We start from the raw sequence: 27,250 nt of genomic DNA, 5'->3' as shown, positions 1-27,250 counted from the left end.
AGATTTGAGTTTCTTCCTTCCCCTCATGTTTCTCCTAAGCAGGCAAAAGAAACCCCTTTCTTCCACCAGTGTCAAGACTGAAGTTGCTTTCTTCCAGTCCCACTCCTCCAGCCTAGGCAGGTGAAAAAAAACCAATCCAGTCAGCTCTTCTTATTGCTCAAAATTCCACACCAGAACTCCACACAGCCTCACTTTCTCACCCCATGCTCCTTATTCTCCTATCAGACTCAAATGCACAGGCACTGGGAGAGCTATGCACTGTGGGTGAGAGTTTGATTTATTTATTTCTGGAAAAACATTATAAATTTGAAATGTCATAAATTGAACCAACAGAAATTGAGACTTGCCTTTATATGCAATTTAAAATTTTAAGATATACAAGTAATACGAATTACTATATCTGAATCCTAGAATTTTTTATACCCTGAGAAATTTTACATGAAAAATTGAATCATGATTATACACTGAAAATGAAACCAAATGACTGAATAGTATCTTCAAAATTATATTCCAGTATTTGATTAGGTATTTGCCACACAGGTGGACAGACAACAGGCACATGTAGCTGTCTGCTACTCTCAGAGCACTGTGCAAAAGAAATGAGTCCCACACACTTTCCCTTCTACTGGTTTGCTGGATAGTGGAGTATTGGAACGCTGCTCTGGCACTGCTGTTATATCAGTACAAGCACTGTAATGTCAGAAATGCTGGAAAGTAGGAAAGGCTTTCTATTTGCACTTTGGATTGATCTTGATAAATCTGAAGTTACTGTTTCCCTGCTGATAGCAGCAGTGGGGAAATAGTAGTCTCAGTGGTGGAAGTTGGAGAGGTGAAAGTCTCCAGTGGTCCAGATGCAGCCAAAATAGCTGCTTTCCTGCTAGTAAGAGAGGCCATGACATCTCTGTGAAGGTTGATGGGGGACGGGAGAAGTGTTCACTTCCATCTCCCCCACCGAAGATCAAAATATCTTTAAGCCTCTCTATCCCTGCCTGCTGAGATGTAGAGTAGGTCAGGTAAAAAAGAATAAGTTTGAGTCTATGCATTCATGTACAGCCATCATTGCATGTGACACCCCCCCCAAGGCCCGAAATGCTGGCCATTCTTTTGTAAATAAAATGTGTGAAAGGGATCTAGGAATCCAAGTAGATCACAAGTTGAACATGAGTCAACAATGCAGCTAAAAAGGTCAATGCAATTTTAGGCTGCATCAATAAAAGTATAGTGTCTAAATCAAGGGAAGTAATAGTGACACTGTATTCTGCTTTGGTCAGACCCCACCGGGAATATTGTGTCCAGTTCTGGGCACCACAGTTCAAAAAGGACATTGAGAAACTGGAGCGTGTCCAAAGGGGGGTGACTAAAATAGTGAAGGGTCTTAAAACCATGCCCTATGAAAAACGACTTAGGGAGCTGGGGATGTTTAGCCTGGAGAAGAGAAGGTTAAGAGGTGACATGATAGCCCTGTTTAAATATTTGAAGGGATGTCATATTGAGGATGGAGCAAGCTTGTTTTCTGCTGCTCCAGAGAACTGGACCTGGAACAATGGATGCAAGCTACAGGAAAAGAGATTCCACCTCAACATTAGGAGGAACTTCTAAGTAAGGGCTGTCCGACAGTGGAACACACTCCCTCAGAGAGTGGTGGAATCTCCCTCCTTGGAGGTCTTTAAACATCTATCAGGTATACTTTGATTGAGAGTTCCTGCATGGCAGAGGGTTGGACTGGATGGCCCTTGTGGTCTCTTCCAACTCTACAATTCTATGATTCTAAGCCAATGTCAGAAACCACATTTTGAAATTGGCTTCTTTTCAACTAGTAACAGTTAATGTTAACACAGATTGAAAAAACACAGTTGAACACAGATTCTTCGAGTTCCTTGCTCATGTTGGAGGAGAAGCAGAGAGTATGCAAACCTGAAGAGATTCATATCTTGCTGAGCCATTGTTTAAGACCATTTTAGAATGTGGCCATTGTGGTAACAAGCTGGAAGGAAACTACTGTATTTTATCTTCCCCTTACCACCCCAAATTGATGTGTAATTTGGCTTATTTTATACAATCCTAGATCTTAGTGAATTTCAGCCATTTAAGGGGTTGCATTTAGTACATGAGACCACATTCTTTACTACTTAATTTTGTGCAATTAGATCTTACCACAACCACTGAGGATCAGTGAAATAAACTATGAAAATCTTTCTCCTTTTTGAAACTGAAATTTCTTGAGAAAGGGAAAAGAAAATCTAAACCAAAGTTTACTTGACTCTTTAAAAGTTCTTGTGTAATCTGTTAGTATGTTGTATCTGAAGGTTTTTTTTAAACTATCTTTTACAGGAACCTGAGCAACAACAGAATAACTACTCTGGAAGCAGGCTGTTTTGATAATTTATCAAATTCTCTAATAGTTGTGAAACTAAATAGAAACAGAATAAGCATGATTCCGCCAAAGACCTTCCGACTGCCTCATGTACAGTATTTGTAAGTCATTATGTCCCATCATTTTCAAAACCTTCATGCAATACATCTCAGGCACCCATAAATTAAAGCCTGAAGATACCTTTAATTGAAGGATGGCTTTAAATGTATGTCTGGTAGAAAAAGTGAGAGAGTTCAGTTGGGCCATTTGTATTTTAAGTGCAAGGAGCTATGTTTCAGGTAGTCACACTTAGGGTTGCCATAAGTCAGGACCTCCGAACTGGGACAAATGTAGGACAAACGTAGGACAAAATTTTCAAATGGAGGACACATTTTTTAAAAAATGGAGGACACGCAAAAAATGATGTTTTTTTAAAAAAAATTCATATAAATGCATGATTCTTAGGCATGATAAAAATGGAGGACATTTGGCATTATTCCTAGACAGATGGCAGAAATGTGCTTCCCTTTCTGGTCAAAACCAGAAGAGGAGGAAGAGGAGAAGAAGAAAAGGAGGAAGAAGAGGAGGAGGAAGAGGGGGAAAGGAGGAGGAGGAAGAAGAGGAAGTAGAGAGGAAGAAAAAGGGGAGGAAGAGGGGAAGGATGAGGTGGAAAAGAAGAGGAGGAGGAAGAAGAAGAAGGGAAAGAGGAGGAGGAGCAGAGGAGGAAGAAGAGGAGGAGGAGAGGAGACAGAAGAAGAGGAGGAGGAGAAAGAAGAGGAGCAAGCTGCAAGGCAGGGAAAAAAGGGTCTCCCTTCGAGGAGAGACCCTTCTCTCCCTGCCCTGAAGCCTGCCTGGCCGGCGGGGGAAGCTCCAAGGCAGGGAGAGAAGGGTCTCCCTTCGAGGAGAGACCCTTCTCTCCCTGCCCTGAAGCCTGCCTGGCTGGCGGGGGAAGCCCCAAGGCAGGGAGAGAAGGGTGTCCCTTGTAGGAGAGACCCTTCTCTCCCTGCTCTGAAGCCTGCAGGCGCGCCTCCAGGGCGAGGGCTTGAATGCCGCCCAGGCCTCAGTAGGGACCAGCGGCAGCGCGCGCGCGCGCGCCTGCCCCACTTCCTTCCCCCCGCGCGCGCGCCGAGGGAAATGGGGCAGGCGCGCGCGCTGCCGCTGGCCCCTACTGAGGCCTGGGCGGCATTCAATCCCTCGCCCTGGAGGCGAGGAAGAGGAGGAAGGTGGAGCTGGAGGAGGAGGTGGGCTGGCGCCGCAGCAGTCGCATTAGCAGCAGCGGCAATGGCCGGAGCGGGCCCCCAAACAGGGGACCAGGCACGGGTGGGGGCTCAAACCGGACCGTGACCGGGAGGGGCCCCCCAAAAGCGTGCTGGTCACGGGGGGGGGGGGCGGGTTATGGCAACCCTAGTCACACTCTTTGGTACACATGTTAAAAGCAGCCTTTCCCCATCTGAGAGCATTACACTGATAAGCTGATATTCATTTTTTTTCCCTCACAGAGCATAAAGGGCTAAAAAAAAATTGATTAAGAAGATTTGCTATAATCTTGACATTACTTAGGTTCATAGTAATAAACCTGAGAGATATATCTGAGTTGGTCTGTTGAAGACAAAATAAAACAGTTTATTATGCCATAAGCTTTCTGGAACTTGGGTTAGTTTTTAACATGCTGCATGCTACTTCCTTTGAAAATTTTAACTGCATGAGCTTGTCAATTGAGTAGTTAAATACCTAGTCTAAATTTGCAGATATATAAAAGTAGAATTTATATAACAAGAAACATATTTTATTTTTAAATCCCTTTTGCCCCTTCTGCAGTGCTAATGAAAAATGCTTTTCCAAAATATCTGTTTGCTCAAGGTTGTTGGAGAATTTATGTTGTAGGACAGAATTCTGACTCTCCATACTGTACAGGGCAGGAATGGACAAGTTGTCCATTTCTGTTGTTGAAGTTCATCTGCAACTCCCATCAACCTTTCCCAGCCTAACCAGTGCTTAAGGATGATGGGGATTGCAGTCCAACATATGGAGGAGTCACAGTTGACCACCCTTGAAGTAAGAATTTAATGTTGCTTGCATCTGATATTTTTATTGTGCTATTTTCTTTATAATAGCTACTTATGATATTGCAGATTACACCAATATCCATTCATGTAACTGTGTTTGTCTTAGAACAAGAAGCATACAACAAATGAAAGTAATACTTCATTTCAGCTAATATGCTTATAACATTATTATTATAATATCATTATTTAGGGAACTTAAAAGAAACCGGATTAAAGTAATAGACAGCCTTACCTTCCAAGGTTTGGATTCCTTGAAGTCATTAAAAATGCAACGCAATGGGATTAGCAGACTAATGGATGGTGCCTTCTTTGGACTGGATAATATGGAAGAACTGTGAGTATATCATGCTATTGCCTTTTCATTAGAGGTGATAGATGATTCATTGCTGTAGAGACTAATGAAACTGAGTTGCTTGATAAACATAGATATGGCTGTCCTGTTGCTTATTGAAGCATATGTCTTCACATCTTACTTGGAGATTAACAGTCCATATCTTCTCATTTTCATGAGAGTTATTTGCTTGTCTTCTGATTGGATTGTTTGCTTGGGTAAATGTGTCAAGAAAGGGAGAATAGTACTGCACTACTATCCTCTTCCAGGCATTGTACATACTTCAGAATTTAGTTTATCCTCAATAAAATGCTGTTTATAAGTGTAATATCTGCTGGAAGCACATGTAACAGTTTTCTATTGTTTCTACAGAGAACTGGAACATAATAATCTAACAGAAGTAAACAAGGGCTGGCTGTATGGTTTGAGGACTTTACAACAGCTCTATGTCAGTCAGAATGCCATTAACAGGATTGGACCTGATGCATGGGAGTTCTGTCAAAGGCTTTCTGAACTGTAAGTACTAAGATTTATTTCACTGAAGTTTTCCCCACTGATTAGAATAAACATAATAATAAAAATCTTATTCCCTAATGAAAGTTGCTTAATTTATGTGGTTTTTTTATGATATCTCATTCTTCTACATTCCTGTCGTTTAGCTTTTACTCTGTTATGTTTCATTTCAGCGATCTATCGTACAATCAACTGACTCGCCTAGATGAGTTTGCTTTTGTTGGACTCAGTTTATTGGAGAGATTAAATCTAAGTGATAACAGAATCAGTCATGTTGCAGATGGTGTCTTTAAGGGACTTTCAAATCTACAAACTTTGTAAGTTCACATAATTTAGAGAGCATTTATTGATGAAATAAATTAGCAGAAGTGAAAACTTGAAACCTTCTGGAGTAGGGTTAGAATTGTTTATGGCATTAAGAACACCAAAGGAAGTTTTATCCTGCCACTAAATCCAGTCTTGCCCTGTCTTTATTTATTTAAAAAGTTGCAAACTTTGTTCACTACGAGACATAGCTATGCAGTATTTCAGAGAATTAACTGTTGCTTTTCAAGGTGATCATCTTATAATGCAACACCTGCACAGTTGCTTATTTTTGCACATCATCCTTTGAGGAAGAGCTTTTTCAGTATATGGTACCCCCCTCCTCCATGTTTAGAAAGAGTATATAGATTTCCTTCCCCATGCTCCAATTTCCAGTAAGTAGAGCAAGTGCATTTTAAAGTGCTGTATGTAATATATTTCTTTAGTATCACAGGGTCCTCTTGACTAGTGTTCATTACATCACTGATAAACTGAACAGTTGTTAAACCAACAGGCTTCACTTTTTTATAACTATCCATATTGAACAATTCTGAGTGTTCCTTTGGAGGTCTCCTCTTTGAAGGCTAAGAATTCCCTGAACATGATGACTTTTTGTTTGTTTATGGTAATTGCAATCCCAGTAAGAGCAGACCCATTTAATCAGTGGGATGGAAGTGTTGACTTACCATTTAACGATTGATTCAGTGAGACGACTCTGAGATTGGCTTTTAAATATAGACCTGTTTATTCATTTAGGTTCATATATACGTAAACACATACAGGGATCCATAAATCATGTCCAAGCTTTTAGTAGCCCAGAATTATTTTTACTGGCAAGGATATTATAAAAGGGTCTCTACACATATATAAAGTGCCTTCCGCCCTGTGTATGGAAAGCTAAGCCTTATATAGAATTAAGTGAAAGGTTGGCAGTGTACATAATATTATTTTCTTGCAACTTTCTTTGTGAAAAATAAAGCAATTTACTGTCAGGCCAAAACACATCAAACAAACATATTTCTCAAAATGAGGATTAAATAGTTTAAGTAATAAGTGTTCTATCTCTGCAGAATAATTCCCTTCTAGGTTCTTATAAGACTCTTATAAAAAATCCATAGGTGCTGTAATCCAACACTCCAAGTATTTGTGCTTGCCATAATCAAATGCTCTCTCGCCTTGACATCAGGAATATCATGAAGGGGGTGCAGACCGCCCCAGTTGACATTCTTAGAGGCGAGTGAACACCTGGTGAGGAATCATTCACCATCCATCCCATGTTTCACAGATCACCCTCCTTTGCCACTGAGGGCACCTCTACCATCTGGGAGGGTTTCAGGGTGAGAGATCAGGTGGAGTGACAACGATCGAGCCAGCTGACGTTCAACAACTTAGTTGATATTGCAAAGAAAGTCCTGTCTTGTGTATTCATCAGGCTAACATATGTTGAGAATCTCAGGTTGTTGAGTAAAAAGACACACAGAATATAAGCACAGTTATGTAAGATTTACCTTGTAGTACAAACTGTCACATTTCTCTGGAACTCAGTGAAACTGAAATTGCAAAGCACAAGTCATTACAGAGGACCTGTTGGAAACACCTTCTGGTTGTAGAAGCATGAACTCTGCTGGTAACAACCACAAACATTTGTGTAGTTAGTATAATGATTCCTGAAGATTCTGTAAATTTTATGTTCTTTCACCTCATAGATTTGTTGTTGTGTAACATGATGTTTATTGCAGTGAGGTACAGAAGTGGATTATGCCAAAGAGTTGCATGATGCTGCGTGTCATTGAGCGTGTCATTGAGCAGTGAAAATTGTTGCTCTGATAAATTTATAACCCGTCATGTAAAGGAAGTGCACTGCTGAATATATTAGAATTTAATGAAGTATCTTATTCACTCCTATTCCAGTCCACCTTGGTGAACTGGGTCTGTGCTTGGAGTCGAAGTGCAATGCAAGGATCTGATAGAAATTCCATTAGTGTGTAACTGCCTTTTTGAACAAAAACACCATTCTGTTCTTTCATGGGTAGCAATTCTTCACCTGACCTATGATCTCTTAATACAATAATGATTCTACAAGCTTTGCACTCCAGAAAATAAGTAATGTACTAGCAACATTCTCTGGATGGCATGGATAAATGGCTTAGATCATGAAGTGGAAGACATATATCTATCATTTAGCTATATCTCTGCAGCTGTGTCTCAAGATGCTGCATCAAAAAATACCTTGTGAACAACTCAGCCCGTACAACACATCCATTTCTATTCTGTCAGAGAGCAGAGGGATGAGTGGGAAAGCATCCAGCTATTGTAGCTGGATGTGCTGCAACAGGCATCTGCAGGAATCCTCAGAACTAACCTGCAAATGGCATCATTACTATAGGAAGGTAGCTGGACACATACACCATGTTCATCCCCTGCCCACCAGCATGGATATGACTATTTTGGGGGACTGTGTTGCTTACAGGGTAAGTATTTGGAGGGAGTATTGATCTATATATGGTCAAAGCAGAATTCCAAACTTCATGATGATAAAAACAGTGAGTTACAATGATGTTAAGTCTGACTTACTGTAAACAAGTGTAATTCATGAATGATATGTGAGCTATTGTATTCATTAGAGATTAATGGATGTTGCTTGGTTGAGGAAATTGTGCTGCATGACTTGAGAAGTCTAAGTATTGTCAGTGACTTTCTGCCACTTCTTTTTCATCTCTTTGAATCTTAGCACTGTGTTTAATATTCAGCAGTTTTAATAAGTTTTCTTACAAAATTTTCCATCCCCAGGAATTTGGCCAGTATGTGCAGTAACCATGCACAAATGTTACATTCCTTGTGAGGTGTGCTGCAGTTTAGAAAGAGCTGATTTTATACAGAGATCTGTACCAAAAAGCTTTAGCTTTCCAGTCTAGTAAAACAGCAACACAGTCTGTTTGCAAGAGTCATGAGATTTTATATTTCAAAATGTGCCAAATCAGCAATCAGTGGCAAATCTTGCAGGGGGGAGGAAGGAGTCATTTGAGCATTGTGGTTTACTTTAATTTTTTTTAAGTTGCTTCATATGTGTGTCTGTGTTTTCCCCCCAGAGACATGCGAAATAATGAGATCTCCTGGGCTATAGAAGACTCAAATGAAGCATTTGTAGGACTTGAGAGACTCAATAAATTGTAAGTTTTACCAGTTGTGGTGTTGACATATTTGCTAGAATAGAAATGAGTCCCACAGTATATGTGACAGTCTGTTGTTGTTTTTTAAGTGTTGGGCTTTTTGTAAGTCTTAATATCTTACTAGTTCATTAGTAAATGTTTTCAGCTGGATATGACAAATTGCATCTCTTGCCCTGGCCAGGTAATAGTCTGCCCTGGTCAGGTAATAGGCTTTTACAGGTGTTATTATTAATGTGGTAGAAAACTACACCCATTCTAATCCTGTGATAGAAGTAAGTCAGGAATGGATTATCTCTTAAAATTATCCTGTTTCAGGAGACAAGGTGTGACCCAATTAACTTTCTATCAGAAAGTTGAGATTTAGGTTCCCCCCCCCCAAAAAAAAAATGGATCACTTGAGGTTTATAACTTTTGTTTTATATAGAGGCAAACAAGCTTTGGTCCTCCTTCATTATAAGGGGGAAATGGCTAGACAGTTTTTGTAGAACAGTTATCTCTGTAGGAGAGTATGTGCAAGATGTTTGTTATTATTAACTGCCCTCAAGTTGACCCCAATTTGTGGTGACCCTGTTGATGAGACATCCCTAACCTTCCCTGTCCTCACCTTCTCTGTTAGTTCCTATAGATTCAGACCAGTGGCCTCCCTGATAGAGTCTATCCATCTGCCATGCAGTCTTCCTATCTTTTTACTAAACTCTACCTTTCCAAGCATTGTTGTCTTTTCTAGTGAGTCATGAATTCTCATGATGTGGCGAAAGTATGACAGCCTCAATTTGATCATCTTGGCCTCCAGGGAGTTTTTAGGTTTGATCTCTTCTAGGGTCCTAGGGTCCATTGGTTTATCTTTTTGGCTATCCATGGTATCCTCAGCACTATTATCCAGGCCCACATCTCAAATGAGTTGATTTTCCTCCAGTCTACCTTCTTCCCTGTCCAGCACTCACATCTGTAGATGGACAATTCTAAATTTAGTGCTCAGTTGTATATCTTTACACTTTGGGATCTTATCTAGTTCTTTCATGGCTGTCCTTCCCATTCCTCATCATCTTATTCCTTGGCTGACCTCTCCAATTTGGAACAGTGTTTGATCCAGGATATGAGAAATCTTTGAGTATTTTGAGTTCCCCATTGTCTTTTTTGAATTTGTGTAGCTCCTCCATGGTCATTATTTTTGTTTTCTTTTATGTTCAAAAGCAAGCCTACCTTTGCAGCTTCTTCTTTTACCTTCCTTAGTAATTGTTCCAAGCCTGTGATTTTTTTCTGCTAGCAGTATGGGGTCATGCAGTGGCTCAAGTGATGGCAAGATCAGCAGATTGGCAGTTTGAGGCCTGAGTACTGCATGAAGGGGTGAGCTCCCATCACTAGTCCCAACTTCTGCCAGCCTAGCAGTTTGAAATCATGCCAATGCAAGTAAATAAATAGGTATCACTTCGGTGGGAAAGTAAACAGCGTTCTGTGCAGTCATGCTGGCCACATGATCACAGAGTAGTCTCTGACAACGCTGGCTCTTTGGCTTAGTAATGGAGATGAGCACCGCCCCCTGTGGTCGGACATGGCTTGACAACCTTGTCAGCAGGGAATACCTTTACTTTTAGTATGGTGTACTGGAAGCAGTTAGTTACAGTGGGGCTTTTAGTAGACCCAACTAACAAAGTACCCCTGATTTGTAACCGTTATGCTCTTTCCAGACGTGCAGTTTTCTACTTGCTTGCCAGCAGATATCTCTACGGGTAGTATTTACATAGTCTCACTCTCTTCCTGTTTTGATAGTAACGTAAACTCTCCCCTCTCTACCTTTTTGATTTTAAGTCCTGAAGAAAGTTGGAGGAGTACTAGAAACCAAAAAAAGAAAAGAAAAGAAAAGAAAAGAAAAGAAAAGAAAGGGGAAAATGTGTTTCATTATAGTTGGGGAAGGCCCTTAATCACTAATTTTCTCATGTTCCTTATTCTGTCATATACATGTACTTTTTCAATTTGCTTAACTACTTTCTTGTTTGTTTTTGTGGTTTGCTTGTGTTGTTTTAGGATTCTACAAGGAAACCAGATTAAGTCAATCACAAAGAGAGCATTTTTTGGACTTCAAGCCCTTGAATATTTGTAAGTACACCTTTTCTCTTTCAATTAAGCTTTCTCGTCAAGTATACATTTAGTCCAGTTTTTAAAGGAGCAATTTGTAGTAAACTTGCACAATATTTAATATTGCAGAGATCTGAACAACAATGCAATAATGTCCATTCAAGAAAATGCTTTTTCCCAACCTCTTAAAGAGCTGTAAGTATTTAGTCCTACATATGTTCTTTCCATAGAGATGTTATTAAATGTGTCAGCTGTCACAAAGATTTTCCTTACAGAATGCTAGTCTTAAAATTCAATTCAGTTTAGTTCACAAATTATAGTAGCATTTAACTAATATTTTGGCTTCATTTTTTTTTCAATTTTACCAGGATGCTGATTACACTAAACATTTAAAATCTAAGTATACTGAGAAAAAACATAAATTGTTCTAACTCTTCATAATTAATAAGAAAAAGATTCCTCTTATGTAACCCTAGCTACTCTTTCTTTCATATGCAATATCCTGTAGGCACATTCTAAAATAAAGTATTTGAATGCCATAATTGATTACAGCAGTTATTTAATTAATTCTAACACTTTAGACTGTATTATGTTCTTAATGAAGATTGTTTGATGCAGCAGTTCCAGAATCTGACATTGGTGTTAGGAGTTTTTATTGTCTCTCTCATTTTGTCAAGCCAGATATGTAGAACAGGAGAGTAATTATCAAGTGGCCTATTTCCTTCATCATTTCGTCATCTAAAATTAATCTCAAAAAGGGAGGTATATCCCAAAGACTCAGTTAATTGAAATTTCCCATTTTGGATTCATCCATATTTCACTGTCTACTAAGAAGTCACTGTGTTCAGCTCATATGAATTTGGTGTTTAACTAAAAAGGCACATTTATATAACACATGCTGAAATTTGGTGTGACCCATAGCTGTTGTGTGGGGGAAAAATCCAACATGTTCTGCTCCTAAGTTGGAAAGGGTTCTTTTACAAGTGCTAGCATTGCTGCACTGTAAATTGTTCCAGGTGACATATTTCACTAAGCTCCAGTTTCTGATATGATTGCAGTTAGAATTTGTGGAATTGCAGAACTGGGTTTATATGCTTTCGTCATAAACTTAGAATCCATTAAATGCTTGGGATTCCTGAACTGACAAGAATACCTGGTCTCTTAACAGTATTCCTGTATCTTATATTGTATGCATAGTATTTTTTTTTCCCTCTCTTGCTTTTTCTTTGCGTATTACTGGTTTCAGGACTATCCCTGTGAAAGATATTTTTAAAAAGCAAATTAGGACTTTGATGAGAAATGTCTGACATAACTTAGATGTGAAGAAAGAGAATAATGAATTTATTTGCACTAATATGTCACTAACGCTACTTGGAGGATAGATAGGATATGTTACCAAGCAGATTAGGCATACAGTCGGCCCTCCTTATAGGCGGGCTTGCCTTCTGCGGCTTTGAGCTCACGCGGAAGGCAAGCCAAGGCAGAAATTATGGGGCGTGTACTTGCACCACACGCCCTGTGTGCTGCCATGAGCACGTGTCCCATTATTTCCTATGGGGCTTGAGCATACAGTCTTTTCCCCATATGCAAGGGGGTCCAGAACAGATCCCCATGCGTATGGGGAGGGCAGTCTGTTTAATGTAGAAATGTTGGTAAAGAGTTACAGATATATGAGTAGTGTATATTGAGGGATGGTGCTGCCCTACGTAGTGACTATAATTGAGATGGTATGTGTTTGGCTGACAACTTAGAACATTTCTCCTGTTTTTTCAGGTTGTTGAACACTAGCAGCTTACTATGTGACTGTCAGTTGAAATGGCTGCTCCAATGGCTTACCCACAATCATTTGCAGGATACTGTCAGTGTCATTTGTGCTCATCCTGAGAGGTTGTGTGGACAGAGCATCCTCAATGTGAATCCTGAAGACTTTGTCTGTGGTTTGTACTCTTAATATTATTCATTTTTTAAATATGATGGGCACTTACATGACTTCCACTCTGGAATATGGTCATCTGCTTTTTAGAAAATGGTCATTTGTGTGGCATGGCTTCAGTGACCCATCCATTGGATGTATTGGCTTAATTGGGATTACACTACCTTGCACTAATGTAAGAAACATTTGTGTTGCCCATATATTAGAAATTAATATTAGAAATGTGTTAGAAATTTATGCAACCACAGATTAACTCAAAACACTATCTTTGAATTATTTAGTACAGTGCGCCCGTGTCATACATGGGTGCGTTTTACGCGGCTCCCAGCATATGCTGGAAGCTGCACCAGAAGGAAGGGAGCCGTGCACCAGAAGAAAACAATGGTGCGCACTCCCATGGCGTGCGCCCCATGTACCACTGCTGCGCCGCTGCGGGCACGAGCCCCATTCATTTGAATGGGGCTTGAGCATCCATGTTTTTTCCCTTTTGCGGGGGGGGGGGGGGGTCTGGAACGGATCCTCCGCATAAAGGAAGGGATGACTGTAGTGACATCTAGAACAAGGAATTTTTTCTTAGTGGTACTGTGAGAGTCATTATAATCCTGTGGAAACTTCTCAAGCATGAGGGAGAGTTGGCAATAGAAACTAACTGGAAACAAACAAGGATATTCGATGGCAGATACTCCAGGGTATCTCTCAAGCTTTCAGCACAGTACCAATGGATCATATTCTCCTTTTCAGCTTAGTCATAACATTACATTATACAGCTATTTGCCGAAGTTTAAGTTCTCATTGTTCTTAGTAATTAAATGGAATAAAATAGCAAGCTTAGATTTTTTTAGGACAGTGAATCTCTTTTAGATAGGAGAGCTTCACCATTATGGAGTTTTATTTTTAAGCCTCTTCTAGTTACGGCCAATTTTCTACACTCACTGCTTGGCAAAATAATCAGAACTAAAGTAAGCATGTGTTGACATCTAAATTGTTATTAGGCAAGAATATCAAATCTCAGGCAGTATGGCATGTTTCCTGAAAATAAATATTAATCCATTACTAAACTATAGTAAGTAGAGCCAGCATGGTGTAGTGGATTGATCTTTGGACTACAACTCTGGAGAATAGGGTTCAGTTTTCCAATCAGCCATGAAAATCTACTGAGTGACCTTGAGTGAGTCACAAACAATCAGCCCCATAAAACCCTGTGATAGGTTTTGTCTTAAGAGTCGCAATAAGTTAGAAATGACTTGAAGGCATGCAACAACAACAAATAGTGAAAAGAAAGATATGTATATTGCTGATATCTCTAGTTGGTTCTTTATTTCCAAACTGCAGTTAGAGCTTTACTTAAAACTGGACTTCTGACAACATTGCCATAACACATTCCACCACAGTGTGATATATAGATGTTGATAAAAATCTTTAAATCATTTCACTTGCTGTTGCTTTTGCTCTGACACAAGGCATCCTATTTCACAGCTTCATACCCGCATAGCCAATTCTGGTGTGAAAGAGGATGTAGCGATTGGAGGAATTAGTGAGAGCTCATTTCATTCTAGTACAAGTGGAACTGTGTTACAATTTGCATTAGTTTTTTCTTATATCAGATACATACAGAAAAGGAAATTGAGTTCATTTTTATCTGTTTTTCACAGACGATTTCCCCAAACCTCAGATCAGAGCACACCCTGAGACTACCATTGCACTGAGAGGCACCAATGTCAGCTTGACTTGCATGGCTGTGAGCAGCAGTGATTTACCCATGTCCACTACCTGGCGAAAAGACAGTGAAATATTGTATGATGCAGATATAGAGAATTTTGTTAGGTACCAAAAAGAAGATGGTGAAGTGCTGGAATACACAACTGTCCTGCATGTGTTCAATGTAAATTTCACAGATGAAGGAAAATACCAGTGTATAATCTCTAATCACTTTGGGTCCAATTATTCCAACAAGGCCAAGTTGACTGTCAATGGTAAGCGCCTGTGCTAAGATTTCCCTTTTAAAGAAAGATACTAATTTAAAAGACTTTGGAATTATTCTATATAAGCTCTTTAGTGTTCCTCGGTTTCCAAATGAATCGAAAACCCCACTCCTCCCAATCCAGTGCTGGGATAACTGTTGGAAAATATTGGTATTGTGTTTTGGATGCAAGCGGCCTTGAAGATCTTTTCTGACTAGATTTAAAGAACTGGCCAAATGGTAGCATTTTTTTCCACAACACATTTCTCTGTTTGGAAATGGCAAATGTACCAGCTGCAGTCCATTTGCTCACAAGCTAATTGAGCCAAGATTTTGTTTCATTGACAATTGCAGACCTAGACTGTGTCAAGGAAGTAGTTTCAGACATTTATCAACTACAGAAATTGTTAAAGATGCACCCTTTTTCAAATTGGGACCAAGCCAAAATATGACAGTTGCCATGACACTTGCCCTTTTATTATTAATTTTTCTTAGTTGGCTTTTGGGCTACTTCCTGTTTGAGAAAAGCCCTTTCCAGAGAATAAAACACGGCAAGTGGCAGGAGCATAAAAATAATTTCCCTCATGACTCCATAAGGTATAGCAGGGAATGTGGACCTCCAAGTCTTCCACAGTTGACCACTCCATAATAGAAGATGGTATGTTCCATAGAGAAAAGAAACTAATTTGTCTTTTTCATCCAAAGAATTGTTAGACTTTGTAAACAACCTCAGAGCATGAAAAGAAGGCAACAAAAATGTGGACATTAAATTGTTAAAAAGAGTGAATGGGACATAGTAGCATTAGTAATTTCCAAAGAAATTGGAAACTAACCATTCCTAAATGAGGAACTGTTTTGTATTCTCTGTCTAGTGATAGTAAACATTATTTGATCATCCTAATATGTCTCTTCATTCAGAGCTGCCTTCTTTTATAAAAACTCCTATGGATCTCACTATCCGAACTAGAGCCATGGCTAAACTGGAGTGTGCTGCAGAAGGCCATCCCCCACCTCAAATTTCCTGGCAGAAAGATGGAGGCACAGACTTCCCTGCAGCTCGTGAAAGGCGAATGCATGTAATGCCAGAAGATGATGTCTTTTTCATAGCAAACGTGAAAATAGAAGATATGGGGATCTATAGCTGCATGGCACAAAATGTAGCAGGAGGAATATCAGCAAATGCCACATTGACTGTGTTAGGTAAGCAAACTAGCTGGGGCTATATGGGTTATTTAATCAAACTGTCACAGTTCTAGTTTATTTCCCACTTCTAAAAACACCTCTCCTGGGCATAAAATGAAGGGGAGAAATATGGTGAGGTGTCCTCCCACATCTCCTAAAGAACTTTTTTTGGGGGGGGGGTTATTTATAAAAAAAGTAAAACAAATTTTAAAAGTGAAGCCCTTAGGGAGCCCTTTCTCTTGCTGTTGCCTACTTCTCATTTAAAAGTTAATGCTGATACTCCAGGATCTCATGCTTATTTCAACATGGCATTATTCTATTAACTGGTCCCCCTTTTACCATTCTTGGGTAAAGTGATCGAGAGGACAGTTGCCTTCCAGCTCCAGGCTGTCTTGGATGAAGCCAATTATCTGGACCCATTTCAAATTGGCTTCAGGGCGGAATACAGAGTTGAGACTGCGATGGTCACCATAGTCAATATTATTATTGTTATTATTGTTATTATTATACTTTATTTATAAAGTGCTATAGATTTACACAGCACTGTACATACAGACAATAAAATTGATAAAAATGAAACCTGCCAATGGCGTACATTCTACAAAATACATATAAAACAATAGGTAGTAATACAAGATACAATTAGATAAAATAAGGGGGCAACAGATTGAGAACATCAGAGATCAAATATCAGGTAACAATCAGATAAACAGTCACACAATGCCTGGGAACGCTTTCCTCAACAATATAGTCTTCAGCTCAGTTTTGAAACTGGTTAAAGAAGTGATGACCCATGCTCATGGGGGAAGGAGGTTCCAGGAGTGAGGGGCAGCAAGTGAAAAGGGACAAATCCAGGACAGGGCAGTGGAGAGCCTGGGCTGAGACAGCAGACCTTGACTACCAGAACGGAGAGTACAAGTGGGAATGTGGGGAGAAAGAAGTTCAGATATATAATGGGAGGGGGGGAGCCCATGCTGAGCTTTAAAAGTTAACAACAGAAGCTTATACTGAATACGGAAGGGGAAGGGGAGCTAGTGAAGAGATCATAATAGAGGAGAAACATGGTCAGAGTGGCGAGTAGTTGTAATAATGCGTGCAGCTGAATGCTAGACTGCAATTAAAGGATGGAGGTGAGAGAGAGGAAGCCCTGCCAGAAGGAGGTTACAATAATCTAGTCACGAGATGACCAGAGTGTGGACCAGAGTCTTGGTAGTAGAGGCCGAGAGAAAAGGATGGATTTTAGCATTATTGTAGGGAAAGAATCTACAGGCCTTGGCTGTGGCCTGGATCTGGGGCATACAGGACAGAGAAGAATAAAAAATGAAGCCAAGACTGCGGGCTTCCTGGACCGGTTGAATAAAGATGTCATCAACAGAAACAGTTGATGATAGTCGATGGTCTCCGTCTGGGTATCGACAGGGGAAGTGTGACCCTGTTGGTGCTCTTGGACATCTCAGTGGCCTTTGATACCATTGACCATGGTATCCTTCTGGAATGCCTTTGGGAGTTGGAGGCACTGTGCTCCAGTGGCTCCGTTCCTACCTCTCGGGTAGTTTCAAGATGGTGAGGCTGGGGGGACAGCTGCTCTACTAAGAGAGCTGACATCTGGCATCCCTCAGGGCGCCATTCTGTCCCCCATGCTGTTTAACATTTACATGAAGCTGCTGGGTGAGATCATCTGGAGACATGGGGCGCGATGACACTCAAATCTATTTCTCTATATCTCCAACTGCTGCAGTGTCTAAGGATGGCACTTCTCCTCTGGATACCTGCCTTGGGTTGGTAATGGGCTGGATGAGGGAAAACAAAGTCAAGTTGAATCCAGAGAAAACGGAAGTATTTGGAATAGGTACCCCAAACCTGGGAACGGAGATTCGTCAACCAGTCCTGAATAGGGTCACACTTCTCCTAAAGGATGAAGTTCGCAGTTTGGGAGTACTCCTGTATTATTATTATTATTATTATTATTATTATTATTATTATTATTATTATTTTATATAGCACTGTAGATTTGCATAAAACAACAAATATAAAAGAGTAAACCTGTCTATGGCGTACAATCTAAGAAATGATAGGATAATACAAATAAAACACATAGCAATACAGGAAATGGTTCAATAAAACAGGCAACAAAAAGAACATCAGATAGCAAGTGACAATCACGCAATGTCTGGGAACGCTTCTCTGAACAGGATGTAGGATCCATCTCTACAGTTGTCATCTCAAGTAGATGCGATGGCCAGGAGTGCTTGGTACCAACTTGGGTTGATATGCCAACTGTGTCCCTACCTGGACCAAAAGGACCTTGAAGCAGTGGTACATGTACTGGTAATCTCTCGTTTAGATTTCTGTAATGCCCTCTACTTGGGGCTATCCTTGTACCAAGTTCGGAAAGTTCAACTGGTTCAAAATGCTGCAGCCAGATTTGTCGCTGGCACACCTAGGTTTGACCATATAACACCAGTGTTGCAATCCCTTCACTGGCTGCCAATCATGTTCTGGGCGCAGTACGAGGTGTTGGTTATTACCTTTAAAGCCCTACATGGCTCCGGCCCGAGTTACTTGTGGGAACGCCTCTCTCTACATAATCCGCCCTGCACACTCAGAACATCTGGGAAGAATTTATTGGAATACTATAACACTAGATTAACTACAACTTCCCATAGAGCATTCACTGCCGTGACCCCTAAATTGTGGAATAGTCTACCTTAAGAGATCCATTTTATTACCACCTTAGATGCCTTTAAGAAGGCATTTAAAACGGATCTCTTCCGGCGGGCTTATCTACCTGATTCCCTATAAGAGATTATGCTAAATGCTCCACCCCTGATTATGACTGTATGACCTTTTGATGACTGGATATTTTAAGGAACTAATAGGAATGTGTAGTATTAGTATTTTATAGATAGTTTCTCTGAACTGTATTGTATTATTTTAATGATGCAATCCTGCTTCGATCCTTGGGAGAGGCGGAAAATATAAATAAAAATTATTTTTATTAACCCAAATACTGAAACCAAAGGACAATTTAAACATCTAGCAATTAGGCAAGCACCCTTGTTCTGATAACTATGGGATGATTTGGTTTTGAGCTGCTGAAGGCGGCCACTGACTTGTTCCCAATTTTACCTTATTTTGTAAATTGGGGAATGAAGTAACATCAGACCAAATTGAAGAAGTTAATTGAATCTAGTTTGCTGGCTGCTTAAGATTGTCAGGAGCATTTTGGAACTTTCCTAAAATAGGCTGTATTTAATTTCAGTGGGTATAACTAGAGAAGCATTAAAAAGGAAATTTTACATATTTTTGTCCTTCCCATTTGTAACCTAGGAAAAAGTTGGTAGAGTATTCCCCCAAATGTCTGATACTCCTAAGAAAAATGCTGCTAGAGCATGTGTGGTTTCCTGCTGTTGACACACTTTATTTTAAACAATTTGAAAAATGTCCCATCCTCCATCCCCCCGTTACTTTTGCACTCTATTATGCTGCCTCTCTGGTTGTGAACTGTGCAGTGATGCAATGGACCATTTAATAGCTTTGTCTAGAAAGATGACACAAGAAATGTAGAAATTTGTACAGGGTATATACAAAGATGGAAAAAAGAAAAAGGTATATCTCCTCAGTTGTATTCTTTAGGAAATCATTAATTCCTAGAGGTGACCGTTCTCCTCAGTGTCATGCTGCTATCTTTGGCTCAAACTGAATTATGGGCAAATCCTAAAACTTAGATCTGGGAATGCACCAGATTATTTCCGAGTCAGATTATAAAATATGCATGCCCCTTATTTTGTTCTACATCAGCTTTCCAAATCACAAGCTGCAAGTATATAGTAGTGCTAACTTTATTTCCATGCAGTTGTAATTATACTCTTTTGTTTAAACCTGACTTTCTTTTCCCAGAAACACCTTCATTTGTCAGGCCCTTAGAAGACAGGACTGTGGCCCAAGGTGAAACAGCAGTGTTGCAGTGCATTGCTAGTGGCAGCCCTTCCCCTCGCTTAAACTGGACCAAAGACGATGGGCCTCTGACAGTTACAGAACGACATTTCTTTGCTGCTGCCAATCAGCTTCTCATCATTGTAGATGCTGGATTAGAGGATGCTGGGAAATACACTTGTGTTATGTCTAATACACTTGGTACAGTACGTGGCCATATCTACCTATATGTCATCTCCTCCCCAAACTGTGACTCTTCCCAAAGTGGCATTGGGATTGAAGAGGATGGCTGGACAACTGTTGGCATTGTGATAATAGTTGTGGTCTGCTGTGTTGTTGGCACTTCTTTGGTCTGGGTCATTGTTATCTATCATATGAGAAGGAAGAGTGAAGACTACAGCATCACTAACACAGGTGGGAAGCCTGAGAACAGTTTTGTCCAGTACTTGGATAGCATGATTCCCTCGATTTGGAAATGTGTGTTAATATAGCATTTACTTTCTTTGCTGCAGCACCACACTGCTGGCTCATGTTCAGTGTATGACCAACAAAAATCACAAGGTCTTTTTCACATGTAATACCACTGAGCCAAGTATCCCTTGTCCTATACCTGTACATTTGGTTTTTATGGCCTAAATTTAAATTTTTGCATTTGTCTCTATTGAATTTCATTTTACAATAGGTCCTTGCTATCCATTGGGGTTTGGTTCACGGCTCCCCCATGGATACCAAAATCTGTGAATGCTGAAGTCTCATTAAATACAATGGCATAGTGAAATGGTGTCGCTTATGTAAAATAGCAAAATCAATGTTTGCATTTTGGAGTGTGTGTGTGTGTGTGTGTGTATTTGTATATATGTATTTGTATTTGTATTGTTGTGTGCCTTCAAGTCATTTCCAAGTCATGGCAACCCTAAGGTGAACCCATCATTGGAGTTTCCTGAAAAGCTTTTTCAGAAGGGGTTTGCCATGGCAAATCTCTTGAGACTGAGAGAGTTTGACTTGCCCAAAGTCACGTGTCCATGGTCAAGTCAGGATTCGAACCCTGGTCTCCAGAGTTCTAGTCTAATGCTCAAACCATTATACCATGCTGGCTTTCTCATGTATATGTATGTATGTGTGCGTATAGATAGAAAGATAGATATAGATTTAGATATAGATAGTATTTTCAAGCCATGGATGGTTGGATCTGGATAAAGGATCTGTGGATACAGAGGGCTGACTGTATTAATTTTAATCCATTTTCCTACTATATCAGGGTCTTTTTGAATTCTGTTCCTGTCTTCCATTGTATTATCTACACCTCACAGTTTTGTATCATTCACAAATTTGATGAGGATTCCCTCCACTCTACCATCTAAATCACTGATAAAAAAATATTAGATCTTGGAGAATTCACAGGCCTTTGTAATTTAATTTGTCAAATTAGCAAGGATTAGGGGGTAGATCAGTGGTTCTCAAACTTTCAGTCTCCAGATGTTAGAAGCTTGAACTCCCAGCTTTCCTGAGCAGTGACCATACTGGCTGAAAGTTCTGGGAGTTGAAATCCAAAACATCTGGAGAACTAAAGGCTGAGAATTTCTGTGGTAGATGGATATTTTTGTAAATAAGTGTGTGAATATGATAGATTGTGTGTCTGGTTCCTTGTGGTTATCTTACAGTTCTTAACAGACCATAGCATTTGTGGGAAGCATTATCATAATTGATAGTTCTTCACAGTATTGGTGCAAAGTGATGTTGTGCTGCAGTGGAAAAAATGGGTTTTGCAACTGTAAAATGTGATAGTAAATCATCATTAGAAAAGGTAAATAAAAGTAACGAGCACTGTTGTTAGTTCATAAAATAAACTTTCACCATTTATAATTTGTTGAGTTTTCTTGGGAGTCTACTGTATGGGTCACCTTCTTGACAGATCTGATTGTTACATAGTTTTGTTGCCTAGTGAAATCATCATGTTGCTGTTGCTTTTCTCTTTCAGAGGAAGTAAACTTGCCTGCGGATATTCCCAGTTATTTATCTTCCCAGGGGACTTTGTCTGAGCCACAGGAAGGCTACAGTAATTCAGAGGCAGGAAGTAATCAACAGCTTATGCCTCCTTCTGGTGGTTATGTGCATAAAGGCACAGATGGTAAGCTCTTGGTTTCTTGATTAGAATTGGACAAAAGTTAATGGCTAGTGTGCCACTGATGATGCATCAAGGCTCTACTTGTTCCTTAAGCAAGAGTGCATGTTCAAGGCATAATTTATTAATAAAAACAACTGGTGACAGGTTCTGGTATTTGTATTATAATTTTTAAAGGTATCTGTGGAAATTCTAATGGAAAACAAAGTAGATCACAAAACTGATGTCAGCTCACTTCTCTAGATAAGACTGTAGAAGTCCAAGAACGGTCACAGATCCATTTCAATAGTGCTATTACTTAGGGAATGCAGTGCAATGGTCATGATTAAAAAATCAAGGTCCAGAATGTTTGTTGTCTCAAATAATAAGGCCCTGGCTTCATTCTCAAAGTGATGATCATGAATGGGAACTTTTGGCTCTAGTCAATTCTTATACTTCTGGTTGGCTATGAAAGGAATTCATTTTACATATTAGACGGATGATGAAAGAAGACAAACAGCCTGCTCCATCTCAAAACATCACCTTAAAAATTTAATAAGGACCCAGGCCCTATGTATCAAAGCTCTTAAAGTATTGAGAACCTGCACATACACTTCTTGGCATTGCAGAGTGCTTTATTAAAAAGCCTGGACACCAGCCTCTCAAATCTAAATGTGCCCTCTCAGATCTTATATTTGCCACTGTCATTGGAATCAGTGTATACCTTGATAAGCCAGTCTACATAGCATCGATCTCAAGTCAACAAATCACTGTGTTGCCAATACATACAAATCTGTATCTCCATTTTTCTAATTTTTAAGTCTTCTATTATCTGGATCCCACTGCTTTCTCTCCCTTAAAGGATATCCTTGGCTTCCTAACTCAAATCAGTCTGTCTAGAGAGTTTGCCATAATGGGTGGAACCTCAGTTACTATATCCCTTAAAATCTCATCTATATGCTTCTATGGCAGATTACAGACCACCATAAGGGACGTCCTTAGGACGTCCCATTTTGAAAAAGGGGCGTCTCTTCCAGACGCCCTTACCCTGTTATGGACAGAGTCTGTAACAAATGGCGGCGGCCGTTCCACAAGGCCGCCGCCATTTCGACGTAACGGACGCTCTGCTTCCGCACGTCGCGGCCTGGAAGTGACGCTGTGAGTGCATGCTTTGGTACTTGCAGCATCTCTTCCAGGTTGCTGGAAGGAGCGCGATTTTCGCGCTCCTTTGCAGCGCGGAGGAGTCGCATGGTTTGGCTGCTGCAACTCCTCCGTGCTGCAACTGGCAGCAGCCCGAGACCGCCCCTTTTGGGCGGTCTGTAACGGGCCCTGGTTTCTGTCAACTTTTCCATGAGAGTTATGGGAACAAACTCCTTCCCAGAGAATCAGTAGACCAAGTACATAACCACAGCTTCAGCTCAGTAGGCAAATAGTCAGCCCCACCTCCATATTTCTGTAGTTTCATTTTCTTTTAAAGAATTTTTGTTTTGTTAATGCTATTATTTTTGTTCTTAAGTTTACATATACAGTATGTATTTAGTAATGAGCAAGAAGGCCTGAGAAGTGAAGGCCTTCTCTCATTTTAGCGAACATATATTTGTTGTTAACTGTCTTTGAGTGTGCCTCAACTCATGGCTGTGGATGAGACATCTGCAAGACCCTGTATCCTCCACTGAACTGCTTAGGTCCTGCAGATTCAGGCCCATGACCTCCTTGATTGAGTCCAGCCATCTGGCATGCGGTCTTCCTCTCTTTCTACTACCTTCTACCTTTCATAACATTATTGTCTTTTTTAATGAGTCATGTCTTCTCATCACGTGGCCAAAATACAACAGTCTCAATTTGGTCATCTTGGCTTCCAGGGAGAATTCAGGCTTGATCTGTTCTAGGCTCCATTAATTTGTCTTTTTGACCATCCACAGTATTCTCAGCACACTTCTCCATCACCACATGTCATATGAGTTAATTTTCTTCCTATCCACTTTCTTCACTGCCTAGCTCTCACATCCATGCATAGTGATGGAGAATGCAGTGGCTTGAATAATTCTACCTTTAGTGCTCTGTTGTAAATGTTTTACAATTTAGGATCTTGTCTAGTTCTTTCATAGCTGCTCTTTCCATTCCTAGTCATCTTCTGATTTATTCTCTGCAATCTCCATTCTGATCAATATTTCATACAAGGTATGGGAAATCTTTGACTATTTTGAATACCTCATTATCTAGGCTGAATCCTCTGTAAATCCTCTGTGAATATTATGCTTGTTTTCTTGATGTTAAGCAGTAAGCCTTCCTTTGTACTTTATTTTTTAATTTTCCTTAGTAATTTTTCCAAGTCTCTGATATTGTACAAAGACCAAATTCAATGAGTTCCCTTTTTCTGTGCTATTGTGGCACTTCATTGCTATGGCTCCCTTGTGCCTGAAGAATAGTTTTTGCAAACATACAGGCAGAGCTTCTAGTTCCAGCTAGCTGACTCACAGAAGAATTGTATCTGTGTAGGCAACTGTTTAATCAACCACAGTGTTTTGCATCCTACAGTGGCCTACCTATAGTGAAAGGTCTCAAGCCATAGCACCCTAACTATTTATTGTTTGTCTTCCACTAGGTGGCACAGCACCATTGGTGATCTGCTCCGATTGCTATGATAATGCCAACATCTATTCCAGAAACAGAGAGTATTGTCCTTATGCATATGTCACTGAAGATGACCCACTTGATCAAACACTGTCCAACCTAATGATGCAGATGTCCAAAGAGCCCTATCCAGTATGTCCCCAGCATGAAGCCACCACTCTGGATGGTCTCTCAGGTGACAGAGACATGTCTGTCTTCCTTAACAATCAAGATAGATTACATGAGAGGAAACCCTGCTCTCAACCATGCAACAGTGGTAAGTACTGTATTATCTCACTGTTCTTATCTCTTGCTCTTAATGTTAAAATTAGTCCTTTTAGAAGTGCAATGCTATACAGGTTTAATCTCCCTTAACCAGAGTTCTGAAATGCAAAACATTCCCAAATCCAAAATGGTCAGCATAAGTGGCTGAGATAGTGGCACCTTTGTTTTCTGATGGTTCAGTATACACAAACTGTCTGATGCACAAAATCATTAAAAATATTGTGTATAAAATTACCTTCAGGCTCTGTGTATAAGGTGTATATGAAACATAAATGAGAGAGCAGTGTTTTACTGTTGAAGTTCAGTCTGCAATGGCCACAAGGCCCATGCATTCATGTCTTGCTCAAGAATTGTCAATTTTTATCCCAGGTTTCTTTGAAGCTGAAGTATCTGCGTTTCCTAATCACAAGTATTTCTTATAGTACAGTGACCCCATCCCTTACATGGGGGATCCGTTCTGGACCCCTTCCCCCAAAACAATAGGTCTTGTGCATCTGGCGCACAGCTTCAGTGTAAGCTGAAAGCTGCATATGGTGCGGGTATACTGTACTCCAAACCATTTAGAAATGTTTTCTTTTCTATAGATTGAATATAATATTGTATTACTTCCATAAAAAAGTAATCTTTGCTGGTTATAGCTGCAGACACACATGAACATATCTTTGCTGGCTTTAGTTATGCCTTGATGTATTGAATGCCACCAGAAGAGGTGTACCTTGCTGCCAAAATAAAGGAAGTGGAAAATCTTAGTTTGGGGAACTGTTGTCACAATTTAATTTTTTTCTATTTTTCTTCTACAGATCCTTTTCGGCTATCTTTATGGGGCGTCAATAAAGATCTAGGATTGTTGCATCCTTGTTTCTCACCTCCATCAAAGAACCATGAGGTGCCTCATGTTCTGCGAAGTGAAAACATCATGGAAGTTGGGCAGGAACAAGTTACTTCTCCCAGACCCCATCATAGGTTACATGAACATAACTTTGATTTTAACAGGACTCAGAACTTACAGGAACATCATGAAGCTACATAAAAGTAATCAAAGTAACCTTATCAGTGAGCTTGGAGCAGTCAACAATGTCTTTTTTTTTACTACCTCAGGTTTTGCCCTATGGCCAAAGGTGCTCCATGTTTGCAGCAGAGGCTTTGTTGACCACATTAGTGACTACCTGCTACAGACTAAACATGGACTAGTAATAAATGATTACCTTTTTTCTGTTTGAGTCCTGCTAAGTGGCATATGTTAAGACTCTGTGGTCCTAACAAACTTAATTACTAAAGAGAAAGGAGCATACTACGCCTAATGATGAAAATGATCATGGAAGGTATGTTGCCTTAGAAGTTGTCTCATGAAAGATTTCTTTCCTGCTGAAGAAACCAACTTTAAAGAGACTGTTTACAAGTTCTCTTGGTAATCTTAAGCGTGAAGCTCATGTTTAACATGGCCCTTCTGACAGCTAGCAGGAAAGGACATCAGCATCTTCAATCACAAACATTATTACCCTTTCTCTGGCTAAAATAGTCAATTGTAAATACATTTGCATAGTATAAATATTTTGTATACACTGCAAAACATAAATGCCAGACTGAAATGTAAATTTTGTATTATGCCAAAAATTACGTACTGTTGTATCTTTTTGACATCTGCTGACCAATCCGTAAAAACTAGAAATAACTGTTGCAGGATTAAAGTCTTAAAGGCTGATTCATACAGTCATTTGTAGCACATGATGGTTACAATTTTCATTTGCTGTCCTGTTTGTTGGAAATGTTCATTATGCGATGGCTCTTTCACTTAGTAGTCTTGTGTGTGGCAGCAGCTGTTCATAGGACATGACAGTTTCAATCAGCCCATGAGATCTGAAACAGAAGCAGATGTAGTCAATATGGGGTGTCACATGACTTGTGTTTTGCCTGTGTAGCCTAGGTTATAGTTAGAATTCTGAAACTTTGAATTTGAGAGGTTACACTCTAAACTTCATAGTTGCTGAAAAAGATTAACAGTTTGCACTGTTTCCTCAAGGCTCGAGCTTAGAAAGACTTAGTAATTATTATGCATGATTGAGCCATCACAGGCTGGATAGAACTTCTGTATCACTTCGAAAACTGCTTTTCAGTGAGATCTGTTCAGACATACAACTGTAGCAACTGAAGGTTTTAAGGATTTATCAAGTTCTGCTATAATGTGATCGTAACATTCCTAAAAACATCTGCATTATAGGAATCATACTCCAAAAATAACAGGACTTATGGGGGAAATAGCATTAGATGTGAATCTCAAAAAAACAATAGTCATATCTAAACTGCTTAACTTAACAAAGAATTTATTCTGAAAATAATATTGGCTGGGTCACAGGAGTATCTCTGCCTGCATGCATATTTGTTTGCTGCCTCTACCACCACACAAATACAACAGTTGTCTAGGCATAGG

The 27,250-nt window shown here is 39.8% G+C and overlaps 1 protein-coding gene across 1 annotated transcript in view; it reads left to right on the top strand.

Moving 5' to 3' along the window:
- The window catches only part of LRIG2 (leucine rich repeats and immunoglobulin like domains 2), a 62,986-nt gene extending 36,462 nt beyond the window's left edge, over window positions 1-26,524 (top strand). The window contains exons 5-18 of the mRNA XM_089514391.1: window positions 2,332-2,475; window positions 4,610-4,753; window positions 5,123-5,266; window positions 5,437-5,580; window positions 8,656-8,736; window positions 10,762-10,833; window positions 10,942-11,007; window positions 12,586-12,749; window positions 14,398-14,718; window positions 15,624-15,905; window positions 19,788-20,237; window positions 21,802-21,951; window positions 24,530-24,814; window positions 25,623-26,524. Of these exons, the coding sequence (XP_089370517.1) occupies window positions 2,332-2,475; window positions 4,610-4,753; window positions 5,123-5,266; window positions 5,437-5,580; window positions 8,656-8,736; window positions 10,762-10,833; window positions 10,942-11,007; window positions 12,586-12,749; window positions 14,398-14,718; window positions 15,624-15,905; window positions 19,788-20,237; window positions 21,802-21,951; window positions 24,530-24,814; window positions 25,623-25,852 (2,677 nt within the window). The 3' untranslated portion in view covers window positions 25,853-26,524. The remainder of the gene's footprint in view (window positions 1-2,331; window positions 2,476-4,609; window positions 4,754-5,122; window positions 5,267-5,436; window positions 5,581-8,655; window positions 8,737-10,761; window positions 10,834-10,941; window positions 11,008-12,585; window positions 12,750-14,397; window positions 14,719-15,623; window positions 15,906-19,787; window positions 20,238-21,801; window positions 21,952-24,529; window positions 24,815-25,622) is intronic.
- Window positions 26,525-27,250: the final 726 nt, after the last annotated feature.

The sequence above is a fragment of the Sceloporus occidentalis genome, unplaced genomic scaffold, assembly GCF_023333645.1.
Source record: "Sceloporus occidentalis isolate IW3139 unplaced genomic scaffold, rSceOcc1.0.p SCAF_3, whole genome shotgun sequence".
In the NCBI taxonomy this organism is placed as follows: Eukaryota; Metazoa; Chordata; class Lepidosauria; order Squamata; family Phrynosomatidae; genus Sceloporus; species Sceloporus occidentalis.
Note: the sequence above shows the minus strand (reverse complement) of the source record. Positions and strands in the feature narration are given on the sequence as shown.